The sequence below is a fragment of the Phymastichus coffea genome, unplaced genomic scaffold, assembly GCF_024137745.1.
Source record: "Phymastichus coffea isolate CEN01 unplaced genomic scaffold, Cenicafe_Pcof_1.1 PCOF00032, whole genome shotgun sequence".
Lineage (NCBI taxonomy): Eukaryota > Metazoa > Arthropoda > Insecta > Hymenoptera > Eulophidae > Phymastichus > Phymastichus coffea.
The window spans coordinates 1,284,764-1,305,903 of NW_026706843.1; the positions used below are offsets into that span (position 1 = coordinate 1,284,764).

Here is a 21,140-nt window from a genome sequence, read left to right on the forward strand (position 1 = left end):
CGCTTCTGCGTTTATTTTATATTCGTTGCTAGCATGCAGCTTCTCTGTCTAAACCGTGTTTTTACTTGTGTTCTACCGTTGCATTCATTGTTTACTTGACTTCGTATTTAATTTCTGTATAAGTTAACTTGTACTTTTTCACCCTTGTTCTTGTCAATCATATTTATTGTAGAATTTTTTTCAGTTTTAAGGGCCATCCCATCCTCTTCATTAAATTAACTTAAAAGATTAAAAACCATTGTTGACGTTTCGCAAATCATTTATTGCCACTTCAGAATTATATATTTTATTTACACATTGTAGTAAAGTTTTTTATGATGATAGTTTAATAACATAATGTTCGTAAATATTGCAAGTAATTGTTAAGAAGTACATGTTTATTAAAGTGTACGACAGATTCATAACGGTACATAGAACGAATCTGTCGTACATTTTAATAAACATGTACTTCTTAACAATTACTTGCAATATTTACGAACATTATGTTATTAAACTATCATCATAAAAAACTTTACTACAATGTGTAAATAAAATATATAATTCTGAAGTGGCAATAAATGATTTGCGAAACGTCAACAATGGTTTTTAATCTTTTAAGTTAATTTAATGAAGAGGATGGGATGGCCCTTAAAACTGAAAAAAATTCTACAATAAATATGATTCTGTATAAGTTCATTGATTTAAGTTCGCTGCAATTAATCATAATATCAACGTACCATTATGACGTAGAAATTGAAAATAATAAATTTTTTTTTAATGCTAGTGCAAAGTGATAAGATGTCAAATGAAAATAGCTGCTCTATAAGTGATCTTGTAAATGAAGAGTGCCATAAAGAAAGATTTCGTGCAAATAAGGATATATACAAAATCGATTCTCTGACTGTAGAAGATTTACAGCTTCTTTCTTTAAGAGTACCAGGATTTAACAGTCTTGAAAAAAAATCCATTTGTGATTATCATCACAAGAAATATATTAAATTTTATTCACATGCTGAGCGTTATTGTTGTGATCCTTGTAATGTACATGATAAAAACATATCAAACACTTTGACCATTATTGACTTAAAATTAGCAGAAAAAATTTTAAAAAGCTGTGATCGTCAAGTTATACCTGGTAAAAAATTATGTAAACATTGTAAAGATGATTTTTCAACAAAAATTAAAAATTTTGAAGAAAAGTTTAAATACTGTATTGATCCATTTCAAAAGCATAGAACAAAAGTTGATGATGATTTAATTTTTTTGAAACAAGAATATATAAATTATTTATTGAATGTCCACAAAACTTCTTTTTGCTTGGAACATAAGGTGTGCAATGCTTGTAGTGTTCGCTTGAATTCTGACATGTTGAAATATCAACAATCTTCAAAAGCTGAATTTAAAGGTACACAATCCAGTCCATTAGTATGTAATGAAAGTCAAGAAATTAGCAGCACAGAGAATACACCAGGGTTTACTCATAGTTCTTCGAGTTCTGAATTCACATCAAACAGTCAGAATAAACGAAAGCTTGCCCAAATGCTTGAACCTTTTGATATAACATTCAAGCGCCAAAAGTTGAATGATGATCGTATTATAAATGAAGGTGTTGGTATTTTACAAGATGTTGTAAACCAGATATCCCAGGTTTTTCAAAATGCACATGAGGTCGAGTTACCCAAATTCAATAATATCAAACAAATGTCAAATGAAGGCAATTGGTTTCAAGAGATTGTCACTAATATTCAAAAGAAATATCATGCTCCTGCAACAAATTATAATGAGAAAGTTTCTTTATTGACACTCTTGCCTACTACTTGGAAATATTCAGATGTAAAACTGTACATTCCATGCAGCAGATACATGTTTAGTGAAGCTAATAAATTGAGAGAAAAGACTGGTAATCATAATAAATTTGCATTATTTTTATATTTAACTTAATTTTTTCATATTTATTTATTTGTACTTTAATTAAATCAAAAATATTTAATTAAATACAAAGTACACTATGCATTGCATATTACTCAAGCCCTTCTGGTCATGAATATTGCTTAATCTTTTAAACCTTAAAAATGAAATTTCAACACATAGTACTTCAACTTTTATTTTGACGAAGATCAATTCAATTGTGTTATTTATTCCAAATAATTATATTCAATCATTTGAACTCTCCAGATTTGAACTCTTTGTAATTGAATTATTTCCCATGGTATAAAAGTAATATGAATAAAATCGTGATATTTAAAAAATATTAATGTTGAATTTTAAAAAAATGCATGAAGGAAAATACATTAAAGAAGTTCCATACCTCATAAACTAACTTTTTTTGTGGAAAACTTATGAACTTTGGACCCCTACATTCTACATAAAAAAAATATAAAAATAAATAAGCTATTTTCAAGCCAAATTTCAAAATTTCAACGCGTTTTCATATTTTTTTCACTCTGGGTTTAAAAGTTTGCTTTTTCACTAACAGAATAATAGTTACCTCATGGGAAATTTTCTTCACTGAACTTGCACTGAATTACACCACGATTTGTTCATATACATTAAAGAGTCAGTGGTAATAGACCACATTTTAGGCAACAAAAATAATTTAACCTTTTTAATTGTAGCAAGACAGATAATAATCTTATTTTCGATTATTTGAATTGATTGAATAAAATTTTGCGCATGAACAACTAAACTTCAAACAATATGACTGCGTATTTTTATTTTAAATATATCACGCATAAATGAATAACTTAATGAAAAATATTATCCCTTCATATTTCAAGAAAAATATTTCAAGAAAAATATTTTATTTTTACATTGTGGTTGCACTTTGTCACTGTTACGGTCATAAATTTGTAAAACATATATGAATTCTTAAGGACATTTCCCTGTATATTAAAGTAATAACAGAATTTGATAAAACTGGAATATATAAAAGTTGAGAGTATTCTGAATGTAATGTGATTGTCTTTAACCCATGTTATAAGGCTACATTTTGAAAAATATGAAATTGAAAATGGTATGTTGAACATTGGCTCTTATGGGGCAGCCTTGAAAATGCTTGCAAAAAGTACGACGGAAATTACAGAGGTTAACAAGTTTGGGAGAATAGATAGAAAAACGTTAATGGAATAATACTTCAAAGTTTGAGCAAATGTTATAATGCTTTTTATTTGAATATCAATTAAAAAAACACTGAAATTTTCTTGTTTTATTTCATGCTCGAAATATTTGTATGAACGATGCTGTGTTTATTGTTAAGCACACTTATCTTAAGAGAGTGTCTATTCCCGGTTCCGATCAAGTTATTTCAGTAGATTTTTATTTCAATATAAAACAAAACCATGGTGAAAGGTTCAGCAAAATCCATGATCCAAAGTGTTAGTTTTTCATTATAGATGTATAAAAATTATGTCTACTATTTGTGACTAAATTTATAGTATTTCATATAAATTAACAGGTATTTTGAGCCTACGAAAAAGAAAAACGTATTGGAAGTACTCTCCCGAAGTAAGAAAAGAAATTGTTAATTTCTATTTAGATGACACAAATAGTTCACAATGCAGTGGAGCAAAAGAAAAAATCACAGTAAAAGTCACAGGTCAACAACCACAAGTCTTCCAAAAAAGAATTATGTTGTACGACCAGAAAGATTTATACAATAGCTGGAAAGAAATTACTACTCAATCTTCTATTCCATGCCTAGCATTTTTTTGTCAGTTACAGCCGCCATATTGTTTTTTTGCCGGAGAACCGGGTACACACAACATTTGCGTTTGTTCTACTCATGACAATGTAAAACTTAAAACTGCAGCTGTCAATCCCAAGATTAGCTACAGAGAAGCTATTGCAGCTTCAGTTTGTTCAACAAATAATAAATGTTGCATGTTCCGCAAATGCAATAGCTGTCCATCTCAAGATAGCGTGTATCAATTTCTAAGCGATGGCATCGATATTGAGTCAATGCGAAATGTAAAATATACAATTTGGAGCACTACTAAAGTAGCTGGTAATACTTCAGAAAATACTTCCTTCAGCAAAATATCTCTTATAGAGTGTGACGAACCTTTCGAGGTGCTTTTAAATACTACTTCTGAAGATATATACAACTTAACTCAGCACCATTTTATTTCTTCTCAACAAAAAGACTATTATTGTCAATGTCGCAAAACACTAGATCGATTTACTGCAGTACTTATTATAGATTTCGCCGAGAACTATTCATTCATAGCTCAAAATTCACCCCAAGGACTTTATTTCAACAATGTGCAGGCTACATTGTTTACTGGAGTATTATACTATAAAGATAATGGGACTGGTGACGTGTCATGCCAAAGTTATTGCGTAATTTCGGACAGTAAAACTCATCAAGCATATTCTGTAAATGCATTCCAGGAAGCTATTCTCAATGAAATAAAGCAAGAGTTTCCTTGGATAACACAGCTTATTTATTTCAGTGATGGAGCTCCAACCCAGTTTAAAAATAAGTAAGATATAATACTATTTATTCAAATATATAATTTTTATAGATTTTGCTAATTATTGTTGACTGTGATGGCCCTCCACCCTTATGTCGTTTTTAAATTTCTTTGATTTGATAAAGAGATTCTTGAACTTTAAGAGATCTGGAAACAAATGTTCCAATTTAAAAAAAGATCGTTTTTAAATGTTAAATTGCTAGAAGAGAATACATAATAGTGTTAGAGTAAATGGATTCTCCATTTTAAATTTGCGGTTTGACATTTCTTTTTCTTTCAAAATTGTACTTGTATTATTTTTGAGCATATATCAATTGAATGTTATTTTTTTTTAGAAATCACTTGATTAATATCTGCTACCATGAAGAGGACTTTGGTCTAATAGTTGTATCATACAACTTTTTTATGACTTCTCATGGTAAAAGCGCTGCAGATGGCATTGGAGCTGCTGCAAAACGCAGGGCAAGAAAAGCAGCCTTACAAGGGCATTGCATTTTGGATGCCGAGCAGATGTACGATTATCTGAGTAAAACTGACTCTGATATAAAGTATGTTAAAATTATTGAAAAATATTTTTATAATATATCAGATATATTATTGATTCGATAATATTTCAGATATCTATATGTTTCCAATGACGACGTAGAAGCAAGAGGAAAGAAGCTTTCCTCCAAGAAGGATAGTAGATTCAACAATGCAAAAACTATTAAAAACACTAGGCAATATCACTGTTTTCTACCCATAGACTTAAATACAATGAAAGCTAAACTATATTCTTTTGATACTGAGTTTGACGTTGTTAATATAGCTTAAAAATAAAGATATTTATTTCAATTTACAATTCATTTGATTTATTTTATGAATGCTTGTATGCTGAAGTAAATATATTCTACAAAACCGCTCACAAAAACTATGTATATTTATCAGGTACAATTAAATTATCTTTATTTAATAAAATCACATATTATAAATATCTATAACCAGAAAAACATTTGCAATGTAATTGACAAAGAAAAGAGGAAAAAATTTTTTTTTTAGGATTCCATAATTATTTAAGAATAGAGGAAAAACATAAAAAAATTGATGAAAATACATGCCATTTATCGTTTGATGGAGCCCGATGCCAATTACGGAACTTTTTTCCCCCTATTTCTGAACACTTCTGGAACATTTCCTGAAATTTTTAGCTCAAAAGAAATAGGTAAACGTATTGAAAACTGCACTCAAAAATCGCAAAAAATGCGTTTTTTGCTAAAATTGCAAACTTGGAAGGGCAGTATCTCCGTCAATTTTGAACATTTTCTTACGTATGAAGACTTGTTTTTTTTTGTCTTGAAAAGACCAAAAAAATGGTGTCTTGTGCGATGAAAAATATTCAAAATTGACAATTTTACAGAGCTTTAAAGATAAGAGGAAATCGAATAAAATGTGCTTTACGTTCCTGGCCGTTTAGCTACTTCCGGGTCACATAAACTTATTTTGAAATATACCAATGGAAAGCTCTTAAAAAGAAAAAGAGAATGATCTCTCGCCCGTTACTGTAGCTTCAAAATTGACGATTCTATGACACTTTGAAAATGGCCATTTTTTGACCGATTTTTGGTCGATTTAGGGACTTTGAAAAAATCTAGGGACCCTAGATCTGCTTAAAAAAATCTGAAAAAATTCAAGACGTCATATTTTGACATATGAAATCTAGAAAAAAATTGGCGTCAAAATCGGTTGACCCCGTGCGCACGGTTTTGACGAGAAGTATTAGAATGACCCATATATATATATATATATATATATATATATATATATATATATATATATATATATATATATATATATATATATATATATATATATTTGTAAGAGCTTTTAAAGTCAAATATCTTTTTGATTTTAGCAAATGTGCGCTCCAGCGTCTTACGATTATTTAGAAGTCGTTTCTGCTACCAGTGAACGAAATATAGCTGAAGAAGAGTCTGCCTCAAGATTGCAATTTGATGCTCTGAACAGTATAGCTGATCATGCTGCTTATAGCCAAGTGAGTATCATTGTATATTGTCAGAAGGTTACATCTTATTCTTTTTCAAAAATATTCACAAATTGATATGCTATTTACAGAATGAATTCAACAAAATGTACTTGGAGGTACAGAACATAGAGCAGTCTGCAGATACAGTGCCGGTCAGCCACTTTTACCCCCCCACGGGCAAAATCAGTCTAACTTCAAAGTTTTATATCTCTGGTAGAAATTAACGTACAGAGACGCGCGTGGGTGCGTTTGAAAGGTCTTTCGGAGAGCTTTCAAATAATATGACTCGCGGTTGCCATCGATTGTTTTTTTAAATTTTGCAACAATTATGCAAAATTGAAAATTCTGAAATTTTTTTATTATTTTTAACAATTAGCCAATTTTGGAAAAAAAATCGTACGAAAATTTGAAGTACACCATTTTTTAGCTATTACCAAGCCCTATCTGAATCACTCATCAAAAATTTATTTTCGTCAAATATGACGCGCGCACGGGCATTTTTTCCTGGAAGTGACAGTTTTTTTCAACATTTTTTATCTCCGTCAAATTGTAACAATCGAAAAAAATTTTATAGGAGAACAAATGTTTGTTTTTTCACGTAAAATACTGCAATAATTTTTTTTTCGGTTTTACGAAAAATTTTTTTTTTCGGTTTTTTTCGGTTTTTTCGGTTTACCTTGAAAAATAATTTAAACCGAAAAAAAAAATTTTTCAAAAAACCGAAAAAAAAATTATTGCAGTATTCTACGTGAAAAAACAAACATTTTTTCTCCTATAAATTTTTTTCGATTGTTACAATTTGACGGAGATAAAAAATGTTGAAAAAAACTGTCACTTCCAGGAAAAAATGCCCGTGCGCGCGTCATATTTGACGAAAATAAATTTTTGATGAGTGATTCAGATAGGGCTTGGTAATAGCTAAAAAATGGTGTACTTCAAATTTTCGTACGATTTTTTTTCCAAAATTGGCTAATTGTCAAAAATAATAAAACAATTTCAGAATTTTCAATTTTGCATAATTGTTGCAAAATTTAAAAAAACAATCGATGGCAACCGTGAGTCATATCATTTGAAAGCTCTCCGAAAGATCTTTCAAACGCACCCTCGCGCGTCTCTGTACGTTAATTTCTACCAGAGATATAAAACTTTGAAGTTAGACTGATTTTGCCCGTGGGGGGGGGGGGTAAAAGTGGCTGACCGGCACTGTAGTCAATATACGCCCCTCTCAGATGTAATTATTTTCAATCATATCATGTAATATTTCAATATCTTATATTAATTTTTGTATTAATAGCGTGAGCAGCAGAGGGAAATGGAAAAAAAAAATTATAAACAGGTAATAGACTGATAATAAATTTCAAGTGTATGTGTATACATATATATATAATACTTTCTCAATTATTTATCAAACATTTTTTTTTTCAGAGCTGTGATATAGAAACAGTTGAGGAGTTGGAACCATACGTTCCAAATAATCGTATGACCATTCTACCTCGCATCCCTAAAAAATCTGGATCACAAAATAAATTAGTAAAAGAATGTACAAACACATCAAACACAGATTCACAGTTACTCATACAAAAAGATATTCATAATCAAAATAAAAACTCAACAAGTAAGAAAACAGATCAAACAAAAATTCAACAAATGACAAGACGGATAAAAAAGATAAATCAAACAAAAATTTAACAAGTAATAAGATGGATGAAAAAAATAGATCAAACAAAAAACACTTAACAAATGACAAGTCTGATAAAAAACGTACAGAACTCTATAGACAAACAAACAAAACTAGCAAGGGATAATCAAAAATAATTAATGACATTAAAATAACTCGAGACGTGAAAAATAACAAACTAGACAAAAAATCAGACGCTAAAAGTACACGTAAATCGAGACCAAAAACTAAAAAGCGAAAATCTCCTCCACGTTCAAAATCAATCATTAGCACGACTTCTTACAGTTCCAATGATGACACAAAAACACATACACAACTAAACACCACTTCTCAGTTAAATCTGAATCGAAAACGCTCGAGTTCATGCTCATCTATCAGCACAAAACGATGGAGACTTCATGAATTAACTAAGTTTTCAACTTTTAACCAAAAATGAAATAGTAAATAAGTTGTGATAATTTTGTATGTTTTTATACTGATTATATAATAAAAAGAAATAAAATAAGATTTGTTTTGTGATTCCAATAAATACGAGGTGTGATCAAAAAGTAAGGTGAATTTTTATTTTTCTCAAAAAATATTTATTTATTCATCAATTTTTATTTTATCTCCTTCAAAGTAATCCCCCTCGGATATAATGCACTTGTGCCAATGCTTTTTCCAATCCTCAAAGCATTTCAAAAAATCATTTTTTGTGATCTTGTTTAGTTCATCCTTCGATGCCGTGTTTATCTCCTCAATCGTGGCAAAACGCCGTCCTTTCATGGGCCTCTTCAGTTTTGGGAACAAGAAGAAGTCACAGGGGGCCAGATCTGGGGAATACGGTGCCTGTGGCATCGTTACTGTGTCGGTTTTAGCCAAAAATTCGCGCATAAGCAACGATGTGTGAGCAGGGGCGTTATCATGGTGCAAAAGCCAATTTTTATTTTTCCACAAATTCGGACGTTTCTGACGGATTGCTTCGCGCAAATTGCGCATAACTTGCAGGTAATATTCCTTATTTACTGTTCTACCCTGTGGCAAGAACTCATGATGCACCACGCCCCTGCAGTCAAAGAAAACTGTAAGCAAAACCTTTACATTTGATCGAACTTGGCGTGCTTTTTTTGGTCTTGGTGATCCAGAATGCCTCCACTGGGACGATTGAGTCTTAGTCTCGACGTTATAACCGTATACCCATGTTTCGTCACCTGTTATAACCCTGTTGAGTAAATCTGGATCATCGTTGACGTCATTCAGTAGCTCTTGGGCGATGCTCATGCGACGTTTCTTTTGGTCGAAATTGAGCAATTTCGGAACAAACTTCGCTGACACACGTCTCATGTCTAAAACACTCGTCAAAATTGATTGGCACGAACCAAATGAGATGTCAATATCATCAGCAATTTCTCTAATGGTAATTCGACGATTTCCCAACACTATTTTCTTCACTTCTTCAACATTCTCATCAGTTGTTGATGTGCTGGGGCGTCCAGAACGAGGTTCGTCGTCGGTGTCTTCTCGGCCTTCTTGGAAGAGTTTATACCACTTGTAAACATTTTTTTGGCTTAAAGTAGACTCACCGTATGCCACTTTCAGCATTTCAAGTGTTTTGAAACATTTGATTCCATTTTTCACACAAAATTTAATGCAAACTCTTTGATCCATGTTTTTAGACAGCAGCAAATCGTGGAGCACGCAAAACACTTCTAACCTTGATGCCTCTCACAAACAAACAAAACATACTACAAAGCTGAAATTTGGAACGTATGTTCTAGACGAGTGTACCGACATAACCAAATAAAAAAGTCGAAGATCGAACGGACGTAGCCCGCTAAATTTCAAAATTCACCTTACTTTTTGATCACACCTCGTATATGTCAGTCCTTTTTTAAATACATTTTTTTTTTAATTATGAAAAATAAGCTTCAAACATAGCTATTATTTTTACACGGCAAATCGGATGTGATATTTTTGTCTGATTATATAATAAAATGAAATAGTAAAGATTCGTTTTGTGATTCGAATAAATATATATTGTCAGTCCTTTTTTAAATACATTTTTTTTAATTATGAAAGATAAGCTTCAAATATAGCTATTATTTTCACACAGCAAATGGGACAATTCTCAAATTTGATAGCACATCGCGAAGTCCCCCCACCCTTTTAAAATATGTATATAAAAGAAACTGCTAGTGAGAATGAAATCATTCTTTCACAATGTGCTACTTGAAACATGCTCAAGACATTAGTGAAAAGGAAATTCCGCATAATCAACCATTAGCAGAGTTGCTTTTGGAGTTTGCGATAGAATCAAACGAAGAAATGTTTAATGAGGATGATGAATTGATCAATACAGCTTATGATAATTATATTCAACAGCTGTGAAGAGGACTGATACACATATATATGACAGTCCACATCGGTGGTGGATCATTCGTGATTGATCTCTGCTACTGATAAGAATGGAAATCTTAAATGATTGTTTGGAACATTTTCATGCGATTGAAGAAGCTACAAACCTTATTAATTCAAAAAATATACGTGATGAGAATCTTATAGAGAGATGGAAAAAATAATGTATTTTTTCATTGTGAACTTTGAATAAAATTTTAAAGCAATCATCACTTAGCGTGCAGCAAAAGCAATCACTGCTTAGTACTATTGGCAAACTTGAATGCATTAACTTGCTGTTAGAAAATTGTAAAGTTTGTCGAGCAGGTTTGGGTACTAATATAAAAAATCATGTGTAATGGGTTAATTTGGATAGTGCTTTCGAAAATCGTTTGAAAACTAGCATTATAGCTAACATTCAGCACATTGATATAGAATCATTTTTGAAAGATGCATGCAGTTTGTTTGTAAGTAATGCTAAAATTTTTTTAAAAAAACATAATGTTTGTAAAGTTAATGCTGTGTTTCCATGCAAATTTTGGAAATATTCGAGTAACCAAGATGAGTTGGAAAAGACTTATGACACAAAGCACTTCACTACGTAAAACATTGAAATGTATGTTTCAACCCCTTTCAAACAATAGCTCAATGATAATATCAAAAATCCATTGTTAATAGAAGTAGAGACATTTGAAAGTAACGAGTCCGGATGGTCTTTGGATTCTATTATCAATATTCAGATTAATTTTTGAGAAATAAGTATGCATGCATAAATGTGAAAAATAGTGATAACAAATGTTTTTTATGGTCAATCTTAGCAGCCATATGTAAAATTTCACATACAGATCACCCTCAAAGAATAAGTCACTATATATCACATGAGAATAAACTGATTTTGGATGGAATATCATTTCCAGTCTCCTTGACTCAAATAAATAAATTTGAAAAATTAAACAGCATGATATCTGTAATGTGTTTGGTTTAGAGGGCAAAAGAATTGTTCCCCTTTATGATACAGAAAATAAAAAATCAAACCATGTGAACCTTTTACTAATTCATCAAAGTGTTTGTGATGATGATGAAATAATATCAAATAATTATCACTATGTGTACATAAAAGACCTTGCAAAATTAGTAGGAAATAGTTTGCCACGTAGTAAAAATTAAAAAATTATTTGTGATCGATGTTTGCATTATTTTAATACTGCAGAGAAACTTGTTGCACATGATACGAAGTGTCAAGAAATAAATAAGTGTAGAGTATAGATGTTAAAAAAGGCCAAGATGTGATTGAATTTAAAAACTATGGATTCTACTTAAAATCACCATTTATTATCTATGGAGATTGTGAATGTTTATTGAAGAAAACAAATGTTGACCAGCAAGACATTAATAAAAATACTGTCACAACTCAACATCATGAAATGTTTAGTGTAGGATATTACATAAAATGTAGCTATGATGACAGTTTATCAAGATATAAATCTTATCGTGGAACAAAGCCATCAAAATGGTTTGCAGAAGAGTTAAAAAATATAGCTTATTACATCAAAAACATATACAATCATCCGAAACCTATGGATGAACTAACACCGTAGGAACTTGATGAATCCCAAACGTCAAATATATATCATATCTGTGAAAAACCAATGAATTTTTCAACGAAAGTTCGCGATCATTGTCACTTGACAAAAAAATATCGAGGTGCAGCTCATTAAAGTTGTAATCTGAACCATCGAGATTCTCATGTAGGGCCTGTAGTTTTTCACAATCTCAGTGGTTATGACGCTCATTTTATCATACGTGATATATCTAATCACTTTTCTGAACATATTGAAATTTTACCGTTAACAAAAGAGAAGTATATTGCATTCACAAAGACTACCACAGATACTGGAATCAAACTACGATTTATTGATTCATTTAAGTTTATGGCTTCATCGCTTGACAAAATAGATTCTTATTTGAATGATTATAAAATTGTGAACTCTGAATTTCATGATCATGATCAAGGAAAAATCAATTTTTTGACACATAAAGGAGTACTTCCTATGAATATATCGATAGCTGGGAAAAACTCGAAGAAGATCGACTACCGGAAAAAAATGAATTTTTCAGTAGTCTTAATGATTCTGAAATATCAGATACTGACTATGATCATGCACTCACAGTTTGAAATGCATTCAACATAAAAACTTTGGGTGAATATTGTGATTTGTAGATGAACATTGACATTCTATTATTCACAGAAGTTTTTGAACAATTTCGCGAGCTGTGTCTATCAGCGTATGATCTTGATCCGGCTCATTATTACACAACTCCAGGCTTTTCCTGGGTTGCAATGCTCAAGTTTACAAAGGTATCATTAAGACTTTTGACAGATATAGATATGCATTTGTTCATAGAATCAGGTATTCGAGGTGGTTTGAGTTAGTGCTCAGGTCGATATGGCGCAGCTAACAACAGATATATGAAAGAAAAATTTGATAGTAGCAGGGAAGAGGAATATCTTTCTTACTTAGATGCTAATAATTTATATGGTTATGCAATGACGCAATATTTGCCACAAGACAATATTGAATGGGAAGAAAATTTTGTCAACATCGACTTTTTACAAGTTGCTGATGACGCTCAAACCGGTTATATTTTGGAAGTTGATTTAGATTATCCGCCATCAATTCATGATGAGCATAATAACTTGCTATTCTGCCCAGAGCACATAAAACCACCTGGTTCCAAGCATGAAAAATTATGTGCTACTCTCGTGAATAAGAAAAATTATGTGATACATTATCAAGCTCTCAAGCAAGCTGTTAAACATGGACTCGAGCTTGTAAAAGTTCATAGTGTATTGAAATTTGAGCAATCGGCGTGGCTAAAATCATACATCAACTTGAACAGTTCCATGAGAGCGAAAGCTCAAAATGAGTTTCAAAAAAATCTTTTTAAACTCATGAATCATAGTATATATGGTAAAACTATGGAAAACGTTCACAAACATGTTGATGTCAAACTTTTAACGAAGCGGGATGGACGGTACGGTGTGGAAGCTTTTGTTTCAAAACCTAACTTTCACAGTAGATCAATTTTTGATGAAAACTTGACAGCGGTTCAGTTGCGTAAAACTCAAGTATACTTGAATAAACCCATTTATATTGGTCTTACAGTATTAGACGTATTCAAAACATTAATGTACAGCTTTCACTATGATTATATGAAAAAGATGTATGGAAAAAATTGTAAACTCCTCTATATGGATACTGTTAGTTTTATACACTTGGTAAAGTGTCTGAATTTTTATGATGATATGAAAGCTAACATCAATTATTTTGACACTTCTGACTATCCTACTGAAAACGTATTCAATATGCCAAGAGTCAATAAGAAGGTTGTTGGATTAATGAAGGATGAGTGTAATGGAAATATACTAACAGAATTTATTGGCTTGAGGAGTAAAATGTACTGTACTCGTGTAAATGGTGTTGATGCTTTAAAAAAGGTCAAAGGTATGAAGGCTTCTGTTGTCAAGAAAACTATTGATTTTGATCATTATTTGGACTATTTGCAAAATTTAAGTATTCATAAAAGAGAGCAATGTATGATCAGATCTAAATTGCACAATGCTGAAACTATTCGACAGAGAAAAATTGCATTGAGTCCTTATGATGACAAGAGACATCTAATTCCTAACAGTACTGATACATTAGCACATGGACATTACAAAATTGAGTAAGTTGTATATTTATATTTTTAAAACATAGAACAGATATATAATTAGACTCAATCAGTGTTATTTAATTTCAGAGAAAAACCATACAAGTCTGTACGTTTTCAAGAAAAAATTCAAATACATCAGATGGTTACGTGGGCATATGTACATCGAACTGCTCGACAAGGAGAATGGATGCGGATGGCTTGTGATAGAGAACATTTTAAAATGAGAATTTATCGTTTGAGTAAAATCATTACACCAATACTATTACAGAAATGTAAGGAATTTGAAATAAAGAAACATGAAATATATATTTTATAATATTTTATTCATTAACTATTCACATATCATCTTTATGAACATAACTATTATGAGATTCATCAAATCCCAACCATTTAACATAATAATGATCACCACGTTGTCTTACAACTTTTTCTATCAAATAAATATCTGGATATTTTGTCCTGAGTAATTCTTTTTCATAAAATCCGCCAGCAATAGGTTTATCTTGATAATCTTTCAAACGGTAGGTGAATGGAACTGTTTTCATAACTCTATCAATTGTGAAAATTTCTGTTGACCAATTGGGTGTATAACCTTTCTCAAAAATCTGCTTACTTTTGCTGACTCTTACGTTGCTGACGTACTTTATCACCAACTTTGAATTTTGCACGTTTTGTTAGAGGTCGATGTTTTTTCAAAGACAGTCGATTCAATATATCTGGTACTTTGGCTGCAGTCACTTCACTGGGCTTCATTCCAATTGTTCGATGTTTAGAATTATTGTATTGTGAAACTAGATCAGGTAGTATATCCAACCACTTATAATTACCATTTAGCGAGAACTTTTTCCACATCTTATTTTTTAGAGTTTTACTAAATCGTTCACAAATCGACGCTTTAAATTTACTGTATGTAGAGTATATATGGATGTTATGTTTGGTCATTAAACTGTTGAAATCTTTATTGTAAAATTCATGACCTTTGTCGAGACATATCTTCTTTGGCACTCGTCCTTTCACAAATATAGATTCCATAGCCTTTGCAACATCTTTTCCAGTTTTTTGTTTGACTGCAACACACCAAGCATACTTAGAAAAGCTGTCAATAGCACACAAGATGTACTTATAACTTTTATTCTCTCGTTCATATGGTATCATTTCAACAAGATCGATTTGCCATATCTCATCAATATCACGAATGTCAAATGATCTACGTAGATAATTACGACGAGCTGGCTTATAAAGCTCCTCGACGACTGTTTTACGTTTGTTCTCTATTTTTCTTCAGACTTCCAAAAGATAAATGCTCATAACGATAAAGAGCTTGAAAGCTAACTAACACTACTAATATATTATTTCAGCCTCTCTCAATTCTTCGATTATAGACTGAATTTCATTCACATAATTTTGATTACCAGCTGATGTTTCAGCAATTAATAATCTAAGACGTTCTACAAGCTCATTGGGATCATCCCAATATACATAATCAGTATGATTATCAAGTCGTGCAATTTTGTACGGTGACTTCAAAGAAAATCCTCGGCCAGATGATGAGTTAACTGGTGTCTCTTCAATCAACTTAGAAATAATATCTCTAAATTTATCACTTGTTTGATAACGGATATCTTCTTCAGGTTTATAATACTTTTTATGCGCAGTCGTTTTCTTTATAATACGACCATAGGTGTCTAATTCATCTTCAGTTATAATGGAAGTATCAGGTTTTTTCTTGAACAATAGTTCAATTAATCCAGGACTTTTTTCATAAGTATCTCTGCCTATGACAATTTTATCACCTTCAAAATTCAATGGTCTATCACCTATCATAAAAGAATCATCTTTCCATTTACGTACTCCATAGATCGTATCCAATGATGTTACTTGATTCCTTTGCAACATTGATAGATACTTGTTAAGGTAATCACTTTCAGGTGTGTGAAATTCAACAATATCATCATTTTCCTGAAGTTCATAAGCATTTGATGCTTCATCCAATCCACCATCTTTATCTGATAACTTTTCTAAAGGTTTTTTTTCCTTTTCAAACAATTGTTCTACATCATAGCTAACTTTTTCATCGTCATCTTCTTTTTCTTCTTTTTTAGGTTGCAACAGTTTTTTATTTTTCGATTTTTTCTGCTGAGTAAGTTTTGTTCCATCAACCAACTTTTCAAGTGGTTCAATCATAGGCTTGAAAGTTTCTTTAACAAAATTTTCACTTTCTAATCTGTCTAACTTCAATAAATTATATTTCTGTTGTATTGCTTCACGAGCTTTTTCCACCTGACGAAGATCACCAATCTGTTGACTTAAATCAATCATGTTGTCTACTTGCAATCCAGTTGATCACTACCAGTTTTATGTTGAGTTATTTGCATTTATAATAAACTTATCAAAACCTTTTCTAAATTTACCAGCATCTATTTTTCGATCTTTGTCTATCACAAGAAAGCAATAATCTTCTTTCCAGCTTGAAGAACAAATATCTTTGAAACTTTGATATGATATATCAGTATTTACATGATCATTATAGATGTGTTTTAAATTCATATCATCTTGTCGGAAAACTATTAAAAAATTCACGTTATATCTCACTAAGTGTTTAGGTACTTGAGCATATGACTGACATAAGTAAAAACAATCAACGTTTTTATGTCTTCCCATACAGTAAAATGCTTTCACATTATCTTGTTTCTCACATGCAATATCATTAAAAAGCATGATAGAGTTTGGTCGTGCTTCCTCTGGCGATACAACAAGATCATGCTCGCTGAAAGGTAAGTATTCAACACCTTTGATGGGTTCAAGAAGTTGCTCAAGAAATTTATATTTCGGTTGGTTCAGCGACTTAGAATATATATAAATATTTTCAAACTTCAAACCATTGGGATGGGTTAAAAGAGATAGAAGCGCATTTGTCTTTCCATAATTAGATGCACCACAACATACTGCACGTATGCTCTCTGGCAATAAATCTCCATGCTTTTTCGATTTCTTTTCATTCTTTTCTGTCAAAGAGTCAAAATTTATCATGGGAAGCTTCAGAGACTGCTCCTTTATATCCATTTTACATCAAACTCTGAATTAAAACTGATAAATTTTATTTATTTTTATTTATGTGATTGAATTTAAAAACTATGGATTCTACTTAAAATCACCATTTATTATCTATGGAGATTGTGAATGTTTATTGAAGAAAACAAATGTTGACCAGCAAGACATTAATAAAAATACTGTCACAACTCAACATTATGAAATGTTTAGTGTAGGATATTACATAAAATGTAGCTATGATGACAGTTTATCAAGATATTAATCTTATCGTGGAACAAAGCCATCAAAATGGTTTGCAGAAGAGTTAAAAAATATAGCTTATTACATCAAAAACATATACAATCATCCGAAACCTATGGATGAACTAACACCGCAGGAACTTGATGAATCCCAAACGTCAAATATATATCATATCTGTGAAAAACCAATGAATTTTTCAACGAAAGTTCGCGATAGAAGCGCATTTGTCTTTCCATAATTAGATGCACCACAACATACTGCACGTATGCTCTCTGGCAATAAATCTCCATGCTTTTTCGATTTCTTTTCATTCTTTTCTGTCACAGAGTCAAAATTTATCATGGGAAGCTTCAGAGACTGCTCCTTTATATCCATTTTACATCAAACTCTGAATTAAAACTGATAAATTTTATTATAAAAGAGTTTATATATTTAAGTTTTGTGCATTCATTATCAAACGCTCAAACAATGCTCGTCCATGAGAGAAAAAAGAAGAGGAAAATGGGTAGAGGGCTAGTGAACAACTTGATAAATAACTTACCTTTTGAAGTTCATAAACCTGGTTATCAGTATTGTGGACCTGGAACAAAGCTATATAAACGATTGGTTCGCGGAGACCCTGGCATTAATCCTTTAGACGCTGCATGTAAAGATCACGACATTGCCTACTCTAAAAATAAAGATATTCAAGCACGAAACGCTGCAGACAAAGTATTAGCTAATAAAGCTTGGCAACGTATACGTAGTTCTGACGCTACTTTAGGTGAAAAAGCTGCAGCATACGCTGTTACAAATATCATGAAAGCAAAATCAACTTTTGGAATGGGGCTCGGCAATCAAAGCATCTCAAGAAAAGGAAGAAGATTTCGAAAAAACGTTCCAAGAAGAGAAAGACTTTAAGTATGAAAAGATTAATCAGTATGACAAAGAAATCCATATCACCTAGTAATGACTCAAAAATTATTATTAAAAGTGCTTTAAACGCAGCACGTAAAAATATCAAAAGTGTTGGTGGAAAGAAAAATATAAATTTACCACGAATACTTCCAATCCCAAAAGTAGGAGATTTTCTACCTGCACTCGTTCCGGTTTTTGAAGGTCTCAGTGCTCTTGAATCTTTAGCAGGTGGTGCAGCGGGGATAGCTCAAGCTGTTAACCGAGCGAGTTCTGCCAAAAAACAATTAGAAGAACAGAAGAGAACACAACCAACATGTTGAAGCTTTAGCTATTGGTATAGGTCTATATTTGAGACCATATAAACAAGGTTTTGGTGTAGCCTTCAATACAACAAGTAAAGTCAAGAAGACTAAAAAAAAAAACTTGAAGTAAAACTACCTCATCATCCTCTAACAGATTGTGATATAAAGAAATATGCTCGCGAATTGCAAATTGCGAACTTTCGCGGTGTTTTTATGAGGAACTTTTTGCCAACACGTCCACGATTCAACGAGTGTGCTGTTGTAAATCTTGATGATAGTTCAGGACCTGGTACGCATTGGGTAGTATATCGAAAAAGTGGTAAAAATGTTTATTACTTTGATAGTTTTGGTGATTCAAGACCACCTCTAGATCTTATGAAATATTTCAAAGTTGATCAAATCAAATACAGTTATAAAAAATATCAAAATTATAATACTTATACTTGTAGTCATTTATGTTTGAAATTTTTATGTGATTTGCTAGAGCATCATGACAATTACCATTTGTATAAATTCTGAGAATTGTGAATAAATAATTTAGTTTTGAACGATCACTCAACATGGTTGAATCATTAACCCTCAGTTTGTCTGGTAGATCATCTATACTAGAAACATATTATTTTCCACCGATAGAACTGGATAGAGATAAAACTTGGTTTGGTAGAATTACTTACATTCAATTCGATAGCAAATGTTGATGTTGGACACAATAAGTTCAAAGTTGGTGTCATTGAAATTGAACTACCAACAGGCAGTTATGAAATTGGTGATATAGATAAATATTTGAAAGGTTACTTGAAGTCAAGAGGGATAAAACTTGAAATAAAGCCCAACAACAATACTTTATGCAGTGAAATAACTTGTAATGAACCAATCGATTTTCAATCAAATAACTCTATTGGGCGTTTGTTAGGTTTCACCAAACGGTTGTTGCCCGTCGATATAAATAATGTCTCTGACATGCCTGTTGCCATTCTCAAAGTGAACGCGTTACGCGTCGAATGTAACATAACATCTGGAGCATATGTCAATCAAAATAAGGGACATATCATTCACGAATTCTTTCCACCTGTACCACCAGGATATAAAATCATTGAAGTTCTTAAACAGATCATATATTTGCCTGTAACTGTCAAAGTTATCGAACATTTACAGCTACGTCTAATTGATCAAGATGGAAATTTAATAAACTTTCGTGGCGAAACAATCACGATCCGTTTACACATAAAAAGAGTTTTATGATGGGAATAGTTTATAATCATAAAGTAGGCAACGGCTATATAATAACTCCATCATGCGCTCAGAAAGTCAGTCATCGACGAATAGCCAAAAGTCTAACACGTCGCAACATTCAGTTCCTGAAAAATCTTGGTCTGAACGTCGTCGCAAGCGCCGCAATAAAAAGAAGAAGAAACGTGAAAAATTTGAAAAACTAACTTGTATATTTGTGTGTTTTTGTCATCTCAAAGATGGAAGAAATACTTAGTGTGCAAGCACCTATCATTTTTTATGAATCCATAGCTCACTATGAAGTTCATGCACATCAATCTTATAATTCACAAACATTCAATAATAGCGATGAAATTCGCATATTGATACAACATCAAGATTTATGTCTTTTACCATCAAAAAGTTCTCTACACATCGTTGGAAAAATAAGAAGACAAGATGGTACTATTGTTACTGAAACAAAGTTCGTCAATAATGCTATATGTCACCTATTCGAAGATATCCGATATGAAATTAGTGCCACTGAGATAGACAAATGTAAAAATGTTGGACTAACAAGCACGATGAATGGTTTGGTTTCATTGAATCAAAATCAAAGTCGATTTCTGGAGAATGCTGGCTGGCTTGATATTGAAGAAACTAAGAAGATAAATGACAACAATGGTAACTTTGATGTGTCAATACCTCTTTCAATGATTTTAGGATTTGCTGAAGACTATCACTAAATTGTTGTGAATGTAAAGCATGAACTTATTGTTACTCGATCAAGAGATAATTTAAACGCAGCCATGCAAGATACTGTCAAAATTGATAATGTTGATACATATTAGCCTCTTAAAATAGAACTCACAAGAATTGAATGGTTAATGCCGTATGTAATTATGTCTGATAGGCGTAAAATACAGTTGTTCACTTTCATTTAGAAAGATGCACCTATTTCTATGAGTTTTCGGTCGTGGGAACTTTATGGGTATCCAGCATTACCACAAACATCAAAACATCTTTGGACTGTAAAAACATCCAATCAATTGGAAAAACCAAGATATATTGTATTAGGTTTTCAAACAAAACGCAAGTCTGATAAAACTAAAAATTCTATCAGATTTGATCATTGTAATGTAACCAATGTTAAACTTTTTCTGAATTCTCAGCAATATTCATATAGAAATTTGAATCTT

The 21,140-nt window shown here is 31.7% G+C and overlaps 3 protein-coding genes across 4 annotated transcripts in view; 2 read left to right on the forward strand and 1 right to left on the reverse strand.

Moving 5' to 3' along the window:
* The window catches only part of LOC131663273 (vesicular acetylcholine transporter), an 897,411-nt gene that overhangs the window by 349,325 nt on the left and 526,946 nt on the right, over positions 1-21,140 (forward strand). The gene's annotated exons all lie outside the window — the stretch shown is intronic.
* Positions 96-5,264, forward strand: LOC131663272 (uncharacterized). The gene is made up of 5 exons (XM_058933588.1): positions 96-116; positions 764-1,879; positions 3,434-4,460; positions 4,787-4,999; positions 5,069-5,264. The coding sequence occupies exons 2-5, from the start codon at positions 778-780 to the stop codon at positions 5,262-5,264; spliced, it is 2,538 nt and encodes an 845-aa protein (XP_058789571.1). The 5' UTR covers positions 96-116; positions 764-777.
* Positions 14,578-16,561, reverse strand: LOC131663271 (uncharacterized). Its single transcript, XM_058933586.1, is given in 4 exon segments — positions 14,578-14,871; positions 14,873-15,521; positions 15,759-16,335; positions 16,459-16,561. Coding segments are annotated over 4 exon segments (1,623 nt in total).